Here is a 17214-nt window from a genome sequence, read left to right on the forward strand (position 1 = left end):
AGCAGCTACGAGACCTTCTTCTCACGAACTCAGTTGCAACTTAAGGAAGGAAGGGGACAAGAGTGAACATCGGGCACATTGAACTCTTTGAACTTGATAATTACCAATCCCGCCAGGGACTTCAGAGTCAATACTTACCGAACTCTCCCAACGCCTTCAAACCAGTGAAGTAACTGGTATCTACGCGCCCCTGCAAGACACGTAGGATGGAGAGCTCATCTTTTACGAACATAAGGAAAATACTTCTTGAGGTCCAGCAGACAAGATTAGGCGGGCTGGTCCAGACAGTCATCTCTGCACTACGCATCACGTTGAAGGAGACCGCAGCTGTCTGGGTCCTATCGACACCCCTGTGGGGTCCAGGTGAGCGTAACATGGAGGATAATGGTCCAGAGCCCTCGTTATTTGTTTATTTATTTATAATGCGCCAAAGCCTGCAGGCATCAGGGCGCACACAGACACACTTTGCTTGGGTTGCCGGGCCATTATCCTCTGTTCCGGTCCCTGGGAAATGTAAAGTAGATGGAGTCTGTAAGAATTTTTTTAGTTCTATTAAATAACTGAAAGGTGGTTGCAAAGGGAACCTTTCTTTTGTTGTTTTTAAAATAAAATGTGTTTGCAGGAGAGGTTAGAACGTAAGGTGAGGAGGGAAATGAGGGAAGAGACACCAAACACTAATATGGAGGGGTAGGTGGACAGGGGAAGATGCTGCGCGTGTGTTACTTCTAAGGTAGTGGGCAGTGTTTCTCATGCTCCTTGATTACAGCTTCAAACACACATCAAAATTGCTTCCCCCTGCAGAGTGGTGTGTTGCAGTATATACAGAGGACTGTTGTCTTCCAATGATATGGATCAACATCCTCTTTTATTGCTTGCGAGGTATCTGGTGGGATTGTGTGTCTGACAGAAGTAGGCTGTGTGGTTACAGCATTGGTTGAGGAAGATGATGTGGAGGAAGACAGCCTACTACTTGCTAAGAAAGGAATAATCTTTCGAAGAGTATTGCAGTAGTTGGATTTGGTGTGGCGGCACATTGCACTCTGTACATTTCACTTTTTTAGCTTTAGCCTTAGATACATTCCCTACAGTGGTAAATAACTGCCACACCCATGATTCTCTCTGGGAGCTAGAGGTAGGCACTTCCTCTACCTCATCTTCTTGTTCCTCTTCATTGTCTTTGGAAATACTGCACTTTTTTTGTTGTGTGGGTCCTCGAGCTGGTGGTCGTTGGGGCTCTTTAGGAGGAGGGATGGCAATAGCTGATGCCATTTTTAAGATAAATAGCAGTTTTGCTAATATTCTTCGAGTATGTGCTTTGTACTAGATTTTTAATGAAAGAGTAGGAATAGGTGTAGGAGCTGTGCCAGGGTAAATTTTGAGTTGAAAGTTCCTAGATCAGTAGAAAATGCAGTTCTGAACTGTTCTTGAAGCAAGGACCCGAACACGAAGTGCAGACGCGTTCATGGACACGTCATCTTTGCGCGCAATCGCATGGTCACCTGGCAGTGTCCAGAAGGTCCACAATGATGTCAGACGTTCTCGGACGTCGACGGAAGCAAAAACAGTGGAAACATTTTAAGGTGAAACATTGTAGATTGGACAAAAAGGTTGCTATATTAGGGTAAGTATGATATTAGTAGGTTGTAGGAAAATAGCATGCACTGGTAAAACCCCATGGAATTCTCTGAAAAAACTTTGTTAAAGAGGCTTTATGGTTAAGTTGCACCAATAAAAACCTATACAATTCACTGAAAAAACTCTGTTAAAGGGACTTTATGGTTAAGTTGCACTAATACAATCCTATGAAATTCAATGAAAAAACTTTGTTAAAGGGTCGTTATGGTTAGGTTGCACTAATAAAAACCTATGAAATTCATTGAAAAGACTTGGTTAAAGGGACTTTATGGTTAAGTTGCACTAATAAAAACCTATGAAATTCAATAAAAAGACTTTGGTAAAGGGACTTTATGGTTAGGTTGCAATAATGAAATCCTATGAAATTCAATGAAAAAACATTGTAAAAGGGACATTATGGTTACAAGTAACACCGAAAAACCTCCGAAATTCACCAGTTATGGTAAGCTATGCAACCATAACTCGGGTCACCACCGTGCACTGCTAAGTCTAACACTCAGGACATCGAAGATGATATCACAAATGTCACTGATGACATCACATATCTGGCCCACTCGTTAGCTAGTTCTTACATGTCTAACATTACACAATCACCCCTGACATCATGTAACCAACATTATAAACACAACCCCTTGAGGTTTTTCAATTTTACTTGTAACCATAACATCCCTTTAACAACGTTTTTTCATTTAATTGCATAGGTTTTTATTAGTTCAACTTAACCATAACGTCCCTTTAGCAACTTTTTTAATTGAAAAAAAAAATTTATATATACAGATATATATATATATATATATATGTGTAGTTGTGGGTTATTGTGTACAAATGGGGCGGGGAGGGGTTTGAGGTAGGGGCTGTAATGAATGAGAAGGGAGGCATGGGAGAACCCCCCAAATTAAAAAGAAAAATCAAAGAAAATTGTTGAAGTAATCACTTCGAAGTAAATGTAAATCACCTCGAAGAAATGTTGTTCTGCAAATTGACATGGAACCACTAACTGTCAGGGATGGGCTAACTATGAGATCATAGTAGATGGGAGATATGCACTTAGTGGGTACCTGTCATGCAATTACCCACGATCCCACCCACACCTACCTTGTGGCAACCGGGCATGGAGGGCCCGGCCCAGCTACGGCATAGACGCATGCCGCCTTCAGGTGGTGCTGTGCCAAGCCAGGGGGGGCGCAGGTCACCGCTGCCGTCTGCAGCTCAGCGCCATACAGCAACGCCAACGTCACAGTGCTTGGGACAGCAGGGCGGGTGGGGACGGCAATGGCCCTTGTGGTCCCGGTGGACCCTCGGACGTACTGCCCGCTCACATGACCACGCGCGTAGTATGACAACACTACACATACACCCGGGTCACGTGATGCACGGCAGGACCAATCAAGGGCAGTTTAGGCAAATGTCACATGACCAGGAAACCCTGCATAAAAGCACCGCACTCCCATAGTCATACGCTTCTCAGCTGTTCTATCAACGCATTGCCAGTTACTGCACCTGAACCAGTTTTTGCATCTTAGAAACCGTTTTGGGGATTTTTTGACCGTTTTTTGTGAATTTGGATTGCCTTGGATTAACCTTCTGCATTTGGATAACTTGGTTTGTTTCCTTCATGGCTTTATGAACTTTGGACTTGGTTACTGGATTGCTTTTGCTGACCATTTGGATTTGGTCATCTTAGACTCTTTGGACATTCATGAACTCCAGTTTTGCCTACAAGATTAAAGAACTCACAGGTGGACCCTGGTTGAACCTTACCACCACTTCCATTCCCAGGGGGGACATCTAGGTAGAAGAATTAACAGCAGTCTTCCCACTAGTAGGTGTCAATAATTATATAGTATCACTAGCCTCTGTACTTATTGCATTTTCTTATTAACCCTGTCCTTCTCTTGCAGCCACCTGGGATCTGTTTTCCTGTCCCTACCACCTGTGGTCCCAATAATCGGTCAGCGAGTGATTTTCTCTCTCCCTGACTGGTACTTGGGGACAGAGGTATACATAGCTTCGTGGATCTCACATTGTGACAGTAGCCCTGAGGGAAAGCTGACCATTCCTGTGTTGTAACCTCATTGGCGGCTGTCTTCAGCTGTTTTCAGCTGAAGCCGCAGAAATGTCGCTCTCAGCTCTGTTAGGGGCATGGGCTGTTGTCTTGCGGGTGCCTGATGGATGAACACATTGGCAGTACTGCAGACAGGAATTTCTGAGATCATACTTGCTGAGTGGCCTCTGTGTACTGTTTGGTGAGGATGAGCTTCATTACATACACTTCTGGTCCACGCGGGCGTGGGTCCCGTACCCTGGTGACATTGTGCAGATGGGGCCCAGTTATAGAGCACTGGTCAGGAGGCACTTTTTGCAGTGCAGGCACCCTGTAAAGGTGGCAGGTAGAAAGCAGGCTTATAGGATAATTATATGGGCAGGACTTTGTCGAGCTATGGATTGCCCTTGTTCTTGGGTTCTATCTACCAGCAGCAGGGCTATACCCTTGCCATGAGCTGGCAAGTCTTTGGGGGCGTGACACTTGAGGAGAGCATCCTGGCTGGTACAGCTCACTCAAGTGAAGTGAGCCTTTGTCTAGGCTATGTCTCACTCTGGCAGTGGGCAGTCTGGTTCCCCAAGATGTTGGGCAGAGCTTCCCTGCACGTCTCCATGAGCATCAAAGCCCCTTATCCCTCTCCCCTCTCCCCCTCTGCACTTGCACATACTGAACACTCACAAGGCATAGTAGGTTTGTCTGCCCTTCCCTTTATTCTCATTATTTATTTGTACTTTTAATGCAATTATTTATCCTTGCTGTAATTCATTGTCTACCTCACCTGTCCCCACCCTGATTGCCCTGTGGGCGCTTTAAAACCTTTTTTCTAATTGTATAAGCGCCTAATAAGTGACCAATAAAATAAATAAAAATAAAATAAAATTCTGTTTTTTAATTCCTGACTCTGTATTTAGTGCAGGCTTCTTCTTCAATGCACATGCACGTAACTGGAGCAAGCCCTCTATAATCATGGGGGGAAGGTTTTGAGGATAAAAGTCCAAAGCTCAGTCAGTGAGCTGTATATCCTGAGTTAGCAGTGGCCCCTACATTGAACTTGCATGTGCTTCCTAGGCCGGATTCAATCAATTCAATCAATCTTTATTTCGAAAACAATACATTTCCTTAAACACAGCAAAAAAGAGCAATACAAATATCAGACACATGAATAAAACAAAAATAATAAAACACAAATGAAAACTTGAATGTGAAGGGAATCATTGAATTCCAATTACAAAGCATACAACCAGAACGTGACCTTATTTTACGAATTCCAATCATATATATTTCAAAAATGTGACCCACTAAAAGCTAATTCAACATCAGTAAAGGCATTACAGCCGGATGACATTGAGTAAAGTATTATTTTCTTTAAACCGGTACCAGAGAGCTGCAGAGAATTTCATTAAAGCTGTTACAGAAAAGCATAAAATGCTCAAAATCTTCGAACGCATTCGGTTCCATGCACAATACTTATCTGCTGAAGAACGGCCATTCCAACCAGACATAGCCACATTTATTGGCAATTGATCAAACCTAACTTCGTCAGCAGTCTGCCCGCAAACGTGTTTTTAATCAAGATCAAGATAAGGTATGATTCAATACCAAGGCTTGTTTAGTATTTCCTCACCATATGTTTCTGTAATTCTTGGCTGTCTCTATCCGTGTTACATTTTGTCACAGAAACACAATTTAATTGAATGTTTAGAATTTCTGCCACAATTCTGGGATTTAAAAACTAGGATACTAATCCTAGTTCACGAAGTTCTTCTCAAATGCATTTTATCCAATCAAGTATACTCACTTCCTCACTATTTAAAATGTCCTCAATCAAACCCCTTGTCAAAGTCGCGTGGAGCCACCACGGTGCCGAACACCGTAACGGAGGGGTCTGCAATCTTAGCACATCTTCCACATATAAAATGCCCACTTCTCTATGAATAATACGAGTTGGAGTTTACTGTGATAACCTACAAATATTTGTGGAGAAATGTATTTGCTATTGATGCTAAACTCGGAAAGCCCTGAATGGCTGCTTCCGTTGGCATACTACTCGTGGTTTGTGCAACAGGGAACCTGTCAGAGTTTATCTGCTTCATGCTGCCAGCTGCCTTTACAGATTGATTGTACCAATTCAAGCATGGGTGAATGAAATTCCTAAACATTCATATGTTTCTCCCCACTCCAATTTCTCCCCTTTGCAAGTAGGAAATCTATAGGAACATTTTCTAAGACACAATTCCAATGCTTTAGATTTTTAAATGTTGATTGATAAGCCCCAACTATCCATAAAATCAGTGAACCTATCGATCGAAACTTGCAAGGCACTTGGTGTACGCCGGGCCAACAGCACAACATCACCCGCAAAGAGTAATGTCAAGTATGGGCACGCTGCTGTACTAGGAACGTCGTGCCTATCCACCCGCTTGCGCTCAGGATTGTTAAAATAAATATTAAAAGGCAAGGGGCAAGTAGTCACCCTCGTCTAACTCCTTTATCTGAATGGAATGGGTTCTCCAGATCATCCATAGAAAATTCTTATAGCAAATTCTTATTGTTAGGTCAGTGTGAAAGGCCCAAAGTATTTCTAATTAGGAAGACCTTTCTTTTGCAGTAATAACCAGAGAAAACCTCTTTTGACAAATCAAAGGTACTCCAAAGGATCATAAATGCCAAGTTGTTTGGTGACTTCTAACCTATACAGAACATACTAGTTAATAAATATATATGTATTGGCTTCTCTGTAGTCCCAAACCATCGTGGAATCCAAAATGGATGTCAGAGATGGAATAGGTATTACGTGATCAAGCCTAAGGTTTATTATATAGTACCCTACCAAAGTGCTTGATAACATTTAGTATCGAGATTGGTTGGTAACAAGCTGGGATCTGTGGATCCCACTGTTTAAAAATTGGACGCAATGTAGCTACCGTCCATGAGGAGGCGATCGGCCAAGTGTCCAGACATTCCGCTCACACTGCCTGGATCTCCCGGTAGCAGGAAGGCATGACCATATTGAGACGCACATGAAACATGCACACCTCACCATGACAGAAATATCCAGCTGTAGATCCTGAAGACTGCCTTGTTCATAGGGGGCGAGGAGGAGGAGCTGCAGTGTACTCCTCGAAATGGATTGAAACTGCCACCAAACAGGGTGGGCTCCTCACAACTAATCAGGTGTTGTTGTGCAGCAATGGCAAACCGTGGCCCTCATTAGTTGGTGCTCAGAGGTGCAGGTCAAGGATTGAGTCATTGCCTAGATCTGGTGATTAAAGCTCATCAGGGGGAAAGGCAAAACACAGCTGACCCATGGAGGGAGACAGGGAGCAATACAGGGACGCAGCAACAGAGCGGCCCCTTAGAACTTTCTCTCTTACATTTCCTATCTGATTGAGTAGGAAGTCGCCATGGTCACTGTGGGCGTAAGTTTTGTGGATGCAGACATCCTTGGCCTCGTTACCTCTGGAAAAAGAGAGGTCAGTGACTTAAGTGCTCGCATCAGACGTCTGTTTTATGGCCACAAGTGGTTGGATTAAAACCAGGCAGGATGAGCTTAGCCTTTCACCCATCCCAAGTAAATAAATTGAGTGTCATTAAATCGGGCAACATTAGCATCTAGTATTACAGGATTAGAAGTGGGAGGGATAAAGCACAAAGCTGTATATAAAAATATGCTAGTATACTTTGGGCCCGATTCATGGAATATTTGCCCGGTTCTAAGTGAATTTGCACTGCTAAAAAGTGACTTTGCACTGCCGACACAAACCCTGATTCATGGAACTGTGTAAAAGTGTATCTTTGCAGTGCAAAGTCTGGGCAAAGTCAGTGCACAGTCATTCTTACAGTACAAAATGACTTTTCCCGGACTTTGCACGGCAAAAATACACTTTTACACAGTTCCATGAATCAGGGTTTGTGCCATGCAGTGCAAAGTCACTTTTCAGCAGTGCAAATTCACTTTGAACCGGGCAAATATTCCATGAATCGGCCCTAAGTGTATTACTGAAGTAGGTGGAACAGCATTACATCGCGCTCCGAAACACTTGTTCGCGCTCTGAAACACTTGTGTACGAGCGCATTGCGCTCTGAAACACTTGTTCACGCTCTGAAACACTTGTGTACGAGCGCAATATAAATGAAAATCACAATATCATGTCAGACCTATTTGTTACATCTTCTATGCTCCACCATATCAGGTTGTTGCACGTACATAAAAGGTGACAGTGACATCACCATCGACAATGGAGTGAATCTACTACCTCTAGTGATACCTTTGGGGTCAAAGGCTGTTCAATCTTAAGAAACATAGTAAAAAAGGCACTAAATGACCAGGCCCAGCAGTTCTGCACTTCCCTGTCGCTCATATTCCTACTTGGCTTGACAAACCAATGCGTATATACGGTTCACGGGTAATCGATTACATATACTATGCTTATCCATGTCTGCCGACCACTCCTATTTGTACTGTACTCACAACATGTCAAACCTCTTATTAGAGACAATACATTATTTTTTAAACACAATTTTAAAGGCAGATGTTAGGCCATGAAAAGGACGGTGCGCATTGTATTGCAATGGCGTCTTCGTTAAGTCATAAACAAGTATGCTAATTCATCTACCATTCATCTAGCGCCAGCGCTTGCTTGTTGAGGCTGTGTGCACCACTAAAGATTAATTATCGTTATATCTCAAATGGACCTACACCTGTTGAAAGCACATACTCTCTGTGTGAAGCACAGAGATTTCAATTTCAACAGCAAAAGATGGCTGCCACCTACACCTATTCAGCGGGTAGAGTGGCCAGCAACACTAATGCTAGTTGTCACATTTCTGTTTCACTTAATGTCACATTATAGTGAGGGACGGAAATTGATGCTTGATTTGATGTTTGGCAGATGTGATGGTGGAGGGTGAGAGCCGAGGTAGGGCCAGCTTGTAATAGCCGCCATCCAACTCCCCTGGCAACCATTAACTCATGTATTCAATTTACCTACCTGCAAACTGTTGCCACCACCTTTCCTGAGCAGCAACTGTTGTGTGGCTGTGCCACTTCTGTCTGTAGTAGTGGCACCACAAGATTTCTTCACACATGTCAATGCGTTTGCTAAGCAGCTCAGGCAAAGTGGGATGACAATGCCACTCTCAGATACAACAACAAAAAAAGACAAGTTGTGGGCAGGGCCTCTGGAGTTACAGATCCGGAATTATTTAACAAACTTGTCCAGGAACTGCAAAAGTTCTAATAAAACATAAAAACTAAGCATACATATTTGTGTTGTTCTGCACTTTCATCGAAATTCTCTTTTTGAATCTGCTGGGATTGTCCAATGCTGCAGTGTGCAGGGAGGCTTTTTGGCGCGGAAACAATAGCATTTAAAAGAATGCCAAATTAATTTTTCTGCTGTGCTGAGAAGTTGACGTGGGAGTGGGAGGACGATTAAAGTGGAAATAAAGCAGCATTATGCATCATAGAGAGTGTGTGAAACCGAAGCAGAGAACAGCCACGGCACCTGGCAGTGGGCATGTTTATAAGGAAATAATAACAAAAGCAGGCACGGTTAGGAAACGTTCCTACCATGCCGAGAAGGAACGCTCCACAGTAGAACACCCAATTAGATTTGCAGCATGTACTGCAGAAAGGCTCGCGACTGGTGGTTGTTGTCAGCAGGGCAAAATCACTGAACATATCATTCCCAGTGGGAGTCTCTGCTACACCATCAGAATGTTGACAAGTGAGGCAGCCATTTTAATGACCCCTTGATCTGAGAGGAACTGTCACCAGCACCCAATGCCGTTAAAATCTAATTTGCCTTGCTTCTCATTGCTCAGGAATAAGACAGTTTTGACTAGTCTCGATCAGTGACAAACCAGGCAGGGCTATGCCACGGATCCACGACTCTCTGCAAGGGAATAATTAAGCAGTAAAGCCTGGGCGTTAGCAATACCTGCTCCAATGGCCTAATTTACCAGCCTGAGCTGTGGGCTATTAATACCTGTGAATCCAGCTCTTTATTTTAAAGCATAGGGTTAAATGTAGGTGTACGGAATGTCGAATAAGAAACAATATTTTAAATCATTACAGGAAGAAACCATTGCAGGAATGGCTGCCATCGTATTGCTGGCAACAATTTCACAAGAGGTGTCCTTTACTTTCTCATTCTTGGTTCAGGACCTGCTGAGAAAACATGAGGCACAGAGTAGTACACAATTCACACTAGTGGTGAGTACTGTGAAGGCATCATGAAGTAAGACACAGGTAACAGATTCAATATTTACATAAAACACCTTTATTAACATCAATGTCAGAATGGAAAAGGGCCTAACTTGCTGTATCTAAGGTGGAATTTCCATACGCAAAGTCTGAGGTGAAGAGTTTAAGAGTTCAACTGAAGAATCTGCCCTCACAACTAAAGGCACACAATGTGTAGAGATGTCAGCAACCAAAAGAAAAAGTGTCCAACATAACGTTCTGAGTCTCTTCCAGCTCTCAGCTTCCCTTCAGCTCCCTTCCCCGAATATTAAGTAGTTCCAACAAAAAGTCTCAAAGTTACCTCTCTTCAGTTCAGAATACCGTAGTTTAATCAGTACTTGGGGTTCCCTTCCCCAAGTTCCCAGTAACAAAGTTCTATAAAGTCAATAAAGAGTTCAAGTCTCAGGGTTCCCTTCCCAAGGCTTTTATTCCAGCAGCAAATCTCAGCGTTCCCTTTCCCAAGACTTAGTTTCAGCACAAAAATATCCTTTGTCTCTTTAAAGTTCGTGGTCACTCTTGTGTCCTCTTTGTATGTAGAAATTGTGTTGAAATAATCTTCCAGCTTTGTTTCAATATTCAGAGTTCCCAATCAATTGTTTTCACTTGTAGGAGAATTAGCATTTATTTTTAATATTCAGCATTTAATGGCTTGGTTTGAAATTAAAGTCCAGTTTTTAATTCTGAACTTAGTATGTAACAGTTCAGCTTTCTTATGTGGTTTCAACTAAGTTAGTTATTCAAGAAAACAACAAATGTATTCAGTTTAGTCTTCAATGGGTGTGGGTTGCACTTGTTAAGATTTTCGTTCAGTTTGATATCCAGAAAGCACATGGTTTGCATTCAGAACACCTTTTATTCAGCCTGTGGTATAATATGCTCATCATTCTCTTCAGAAAGTAATGTTTAATCTTTGGAGACTTTTGAAAATGTGTTTTCTCCCACACACTACCACTCGGATACAAAGTATTCTTAAGCATTCAAATTCAAACAATGTATTGAACCGGAGACCTTTGAAAACGTGTTTCTTGAAACACGTGATCACTCCGATACAATGTATTTCTCGCTTCACTCAGTGTAATGCTTGTGCACCGGGTTTCCCAATGGAAAGAAACTCACTGGTAGCGTACAAAGGCTTCACAGTAGTCTGGATCAGGCAGCCTTCTGTTCTTCACGTCTGGGGTGTCGCACCTGCCCCTCAGACAGCCCTGTGTTCATGTCTTAGCACAGGGTAACAAGCATCTTGAACGAACATAAAAGGGACAGCCTTTCCACAAGGCTCTCCCACCGTAACATTCGGTTTCCTGCTAGGAAGTCCCAGCTCCCTCGCCACACTTGCAATGGCCTTCCTACTGCTGTTCCACGTATAGGCTTCTCCGTTGTTTCCTACTCCTCCTCCTCCTCCTCATCCTCCTCTCATACTGCTGGGCTGGTGTCCATTAATACACCTATAGCCCGTGACAGGCTGCAGGTGTGAGTATTCAATTAGCCCTGCCTGACCACAGCTCTTAGCAGGCATCTTCTTCGTCCCAGTTCAGAATGGTGAAAGAGCACGGTCTTCATTGCTCTTAGTTGCTTCTTCTTCGTCCAAGTACTGTCAAGTGTCCAATGGGGAAGCATGAGGAGAACAGGTTTATAACAGATGGGAGAAGGGTTACATTGGTCACTACATCAAAAGGGGATATCATGTCTCACCCAAGGGCACCAACTTCCATTCCCCAAGGACCCTCCACACAGCTTATACTCCCCGCTTCTCCACAACCAGGTTCTGAATCCAATAGCAATGGCCATTCCCTGGCCACCTGCATAGAAGATCCAAGGGGTTTAGGAGTGAGAATACCCTTAGGTTTCTCACAGTACCTTTGTGGGGATTTATTACCAAGCAGGAAGCAACACAATTATGAAGACGGTACTGCACACTGCTCCTCTGGTGTTGGTCTGTTCCTGTGATGGGTGTCTCCACCACAAACAGTGCAATGTTTACATAACATATTGATTGGTAAAAGACTACTGTGGGAAAACAAAGAAAACCAACACGCAAAACAATGCAAATGAAAGAGGATGATAGATCTTCCCACTCAAAAGCAAAGGCACACACTCAATCTCAGTTTCCCGTCTCAGGAAGATAGCTCAGGGGCAACGTGCTTGCCTTGGAAGCAAGATGACGTGGAGCAACACAGGTTCAATCCCCGGGTCCACGCTTAGAAACCTCGGGGTATTAAGTGCGTTATAAATAACCAATTACAATTACAATACAATACCCCCACAGGCTCTCGACTGACAATCACAATCATAGTTCAAGGTGAACAGTTCTTCGCTCTCCTCCTTGAAGGTGATTCAGCATATTGATGCTCGATTGGTCCCTCAGTTCTGAAATTTGATTACATTACTCCGATTTGGCATAACCTTCACTGTCACCCGCTACAGTTTCACCTCGAGCTTCAGAAATGGTCTCTTGATTACCGGTGAGAATTGTCACTTTGCGGTATCCCCACAGCTTCTCTTTTGAAGGGAATGGTGTGTTGCCGCATAACTTAAAATGTAGCAATATTCAACACACTTTTGTAACATGCCCATGCATGCTCGCTCTGGCCTTGTGCCTAATGGATGTGTCTAAGTGTGGGTCAGTGCTAAACAATAAAGTCTAGGTAATGCTGAGTGTCTTTCCCTGCAAGACATCCTGACATTTGGTGATGATCTGTCTTTAAGTCCTTAAGTCCCACCTTGGAGAATGTCTGATAGAGGAGGTTGGAAGAGGTGAGAAACAACCTATGAGATCATCCCGTTAGCACCTTCAGGTAACTCTTCACATTATGTGTCAGTGTACTGGCTTCAAGAGTCCAAGAGTCCCCCCATCCTTCCCAGATGTTACCTCACAAAAAGATGGCATATTCAGTTATAGTCACTGAACGGAATCCCCCGCCTGACTTTGGCGAGTAACACTTTCATGGTTTGAAGGCATTTTATTAGTCTTGCATATGTTTTTTTATTTGTAATTCACAGTAGTAAGGTTGGCTGGTAGTTGTCACTTGTACATACCTATGCAATTCCGGGCACTTAGCGCATCTCCATAGAAGCCTTCGGCGCACGTGTTGCACTGTTGTCCCGACACACCCGGTCTGCAGGTACGGCAGGCTCCCGTCACATTGTCACAGCATCCAGGGACAGACAGGTCAAGGTTGTCATTGCAGGGGCACTTCTGGCATGAACCGCCGGGCACAGAGGGTTGTCCAAAGTAGCCTTCCGCACACCTAAGGCAAAAGAGCCAATCTATCAGACAGCTAATCAGAACTCCCATGCACTGGTTTAAAGCATAAGTTAGATTGCAATGGTCACACATTCTCTGCATAGACTCCCCACTTTGCTAAAACATGTTTCTGGAGACAGATGAGCAGAATATGGTTTGCATTTCTCAGATCTCATTTTTCATGTGCTTTTTTGTCTCTGCACTCTGGAGAGCAGATGACATTCTGCCAGCGGTGCTAGTAAATAGATTTCTTGAAGTGGGAGGGCACAATGTATGCAGTGCTTAATTTCTGGGGGTGTTTGCCACCTATTTCTTAGTCTCTGCACTTATTATTTCAGACACAGTTTGATTATGATGTGGTGTTCGGCAACTGCATCATTTTAACTGCCAGACACATAATAAACACCTATAGAATCAGAGGAAAATGTAATTTTTTTTTTTTAATTGTGTCGGCTAGTTCTAGTTCAACCTTTCAATTTAATTAGATATACATTATAGGTACTACAATTCATATTTGTAAATGTAGGACACATATAAAACATACTGGTAGACACAATATAAAATACAATATGATACATAAAACAGAATTAAAAAAAAACCTACTGCACAATATATACAAAACAGTATGACTCAATCAGTAAAATAAATACAATGTTACAATCACATAAAGGCCACTTGAGCAACCCTATCCAGTTATTCACTAATCCAATTTGACATGTATAATTGTTTATATAAATGAGCTTGTTGATTTTATTCCACGCTTTATAGGTCTAAATGGTTTTAAATCAACAGTCACTAAAACGAAATTCCAGTTCCTCGTATGAAAATATAAATCACTACTATATCTGATTAGATCATTTTTTTTTTATCACTTCGAGTTATTTCATGGTTTGTCATATAGGTCAAGTGCTTCTAAAAATGTGACTGTTGCTATTCTGCTCGCCATCTGATTTGTACAAAATACATATAGCCACAAAGTTTCAGAAGTCATTTTTCTAAAATCAACAAAGAAATTCTTCAGATAACAATTACGTGTATGTATTAGCATTGTGCATTCTGCAATTAAATGTTGTAGGGTTTCTCTTTATTTGTCCTTTTTGCAAAAGCGGCATATATTATCGGCCTTATCAATGATGCCTCTACGGGACAGCATGCCATTTGTATGCCATAGGTTAAATCTGAACCTTAAATAGGCATTTCTAAATTGAGATGATGGAGATGTGGATAAATAACTGGCTGGCGTACGAAATTTCTTGTTATCAAACGCATTTGTTTTAAAATCAATCTCTGTTGGGTTTTGATCCAGTCAGCTTGATATAGCTTGAGTTGCCTAGGAGGAGAACTGCCTGACCATCAATTTGACAAACACTAAAGTAATGGCCTGCCACAAGAACAATAATCAGGGTAGAAAGAAATATAAGTGGACGCTTCAGGGCGAAGTAATGGAACAGGTACACCATTGCATATATCTGGGTGTAACCGTAACAAGCAAAGCAGATGACAAACCTCACCACCAATGCTTGGAGCTAAAACTAAATAGATCTATGCCTCAAGCGACAATTATTGATGGTACATATGGGAAGTTTTCCCTTCTTTCTACCCTGACCTTTTTCTTGCAGAAAACAACTCCCATAATTGTATATGGTGCTGAAACAAAAAACCCTATTGTTGAAACAAAGTGGAACAAGTTGGAATTCTGGTTTTGGAAACGAGTTCTTAAACTCCCGGGATGTGTTCCAGGTGTTATGATGAGATATGAACTGGGCATTATCTCACTATATGCGCAGTATATTTGGCAGGTCGTTGCCCTATTTAGGAAGTGCTTGCTGGCGATTGATTCACCTTTGCTGATAGGCATTCTGTCACGACACATGTTTGGATCCAATGATTTGTTTGTCAGGAGATGCCGATTGTCCGCCACGCGACCTTTAACTGCCGCTAATATATCTCTTGATACTTTGTTACACATTCCTACCAAAGCAAAGACCCTATTATTTCAATTAGATTGGGTCCAGACCAGATATAAATGCATGAAGTACCAAGATTTCTCTAACCAACCATTTACACATAAGAAATACAGTCAACCGGAAAAATATTTGGAATGTTTGCCGTCAGCTCAACACAGAGCCGACTTCATGCACCTGCACCTTAACCTATGGCCTACCAAGCAAATCCGGTATAGGTGAAAATCATTGGCACCCAGTGCGCCTTTTTGTCGGTTCTGTAACACTACAGGTGAAATAGAAACTTTGAAACATTTAATAACAACATGTGAAAATTTAAGTAACCAACGCAAGCAGTTTCTTGAAAAACCTTTAATGATGTACATAGAACTATCACCTGATCACATGTGGGAAATGATATTCTCAGGCCATTTGGTATCCTTGAGAATTGGTACGATTAATTTCCTGCGAGCTTTAAAACTTGATGATTCGAAAATGAATGTGACAAATGACATCTTCTCTATCGATGAATCAGTTATTGTTGTAAACTGATTGATACTAGTTGTTGACAAAGCTTATTAAGGATCAAACTGTTTTTATTGTTTTGGTCTATTTTTATTATTGTGCAAATCAATTTTGGTTCAAAATGCCTTAAACAGAAAATTGTTTTATTGAAATAGGCCTTGTTTTGTGCTCTGTCTATCCTTTTTAAATTATTGTTCCTAAGTGCTGAGAAAGATTTTCTTCTTTTTTTCCCTTTCTTCTTATTTTATTGTTCGTTTTTCATTTTTCTTCAATTTTTAATCTTGACTTATTTGTAAGAACGTGTATAATTTTGTAATCTCCATGTGTGATAAATGAAATTGTAAAAGTTGATTAGTTCAGCTAAACACAAATAAAAAAATAAAATAAAAAAGAAATAGCTTGAGTTTGGCACGAGTAGGATTGGTCAACAGCAGATTTAGCTGTACATCAGCAACAATAAGAATGTCTAATATGGCTGCCTTCCATTTGGTCGGAAACCTATGTGTAGAGTTCAACACGTATCTAGCCAATGTGCCTAGCAGCATGTTTTATGTTGTCACTAAAAGACATTTTCTCAACAGTGCACATAATTTCCATGCATATATTGCATTAAGAGATATCAACCCTAGTAAAAATCGTATCATGGTTGTTGGTACACACTGTTGGAGATTTAAGACCCTCCTCCTAAAACGGCCTTCAATTCTGTCCCAAAATACCTGTTGAAAAATGTGTTTTGTTCGCCGCACCATATAGCAGAATGGGCACTGCCTTCTGATTATACCATACTAGCACTGGGTTGTATGAAAATGTGCCATATTTAAATAGTATAGCTTTGGCCTGCGATATAACCGTAGTCAGCTTGGTTTCTACACTAGTCAAATATAAACTATCATTGGATTGAACATTTCTATTGACGCCTAATTAAATATATTGATGCACTACCTGCAGTTTTTTAAATGCAGTGTACAAGTGTTTTGTTTCTTAGTTGATGAAGCACTCTTTCCACCCTGCATTATTTTTATTTTGTCCAGATTTATGTGCATATGGTTGGTATCAGCATAGGATTTCAACCCATCAAGCATCCTTTGAAGTCCTCTTGGAGTTTTCGAAAGTAACACAAGGTCGTCTGCATATAACAGCCACGGAATAGGACGGGATCCCAATTTGGGGGTATCTGTTGTAATTACTGAAAATGTGTCTTTAAGATCTAATATAAAGAAGTTAAAAAGTGGGGAGGCAGGATGCACCCCTGCTTGAGTCCTCGATAGGTAGGGATGGAAGTGGACGAGTGTAATTAGTCGGTCAAAGTGATGATAGAAGTTGGACAATGAGCTCCCATCAGCTTGCTCAAAAGTAGGGTTGTTCTTGACTAAAACAGTGTGCTTTTAGGGCAGTTAAAGTAGTTAGATTTATGGCAGTGCCTAAACCTGCCACAAAGCATCTCTGAAATGAGTCTCGATGATTTGTTCTGATAGTCCACTCATTAAAATCTCTTAAAATAAAGCGGGCACAAATCTTACCTGGAGCATCAAGAATGTCGATCGGTCTGTAGTTTCTGGGAGATTAATGATCGTAC

General features: G+C 41.8%; 1 protein-coding gene across 7 annotated transcripts in view; it reads right to left on the bottom strand.

The window, feature by feature from the left end:
• Nucleotides 1–17214, bottom strand: part of LAMA2 (laminin subunit alpha 2) — a 3027572-nt gene that overhangs the window by 1356996 nt on the left and 1653362 nt on the right. For all 7 annotated transcript variants that reach the window (XM_069607473.1, XM_069607470.1, XM_069607476.1 and 4 more), the window contains one exon: nt 12963–13174. In XM_069607473.1, the coding sequence (XP_069463574.1) occupies nt 12963–13174 (212 nt within the window). The remainder of the gene's footprint in view (nt 1–12962; nt 13175–17214) is intronic.

Source organism: Ambystoma mexicanum, chromosome 4q (genome assembly GCF_040938575.1).
Source record: "Ambystoma mexicanum isolate Mex_15411 chromosome 4q, UKY_AmexF1_1, whole genome shotgun sequence".
NCBI classification, from domain to species: Eukaryota; Metazoa; Chordata; class Amphibia; order Caudata; family Ambystomatidae; genus Ambystoma; species Ambystoma mexicanum.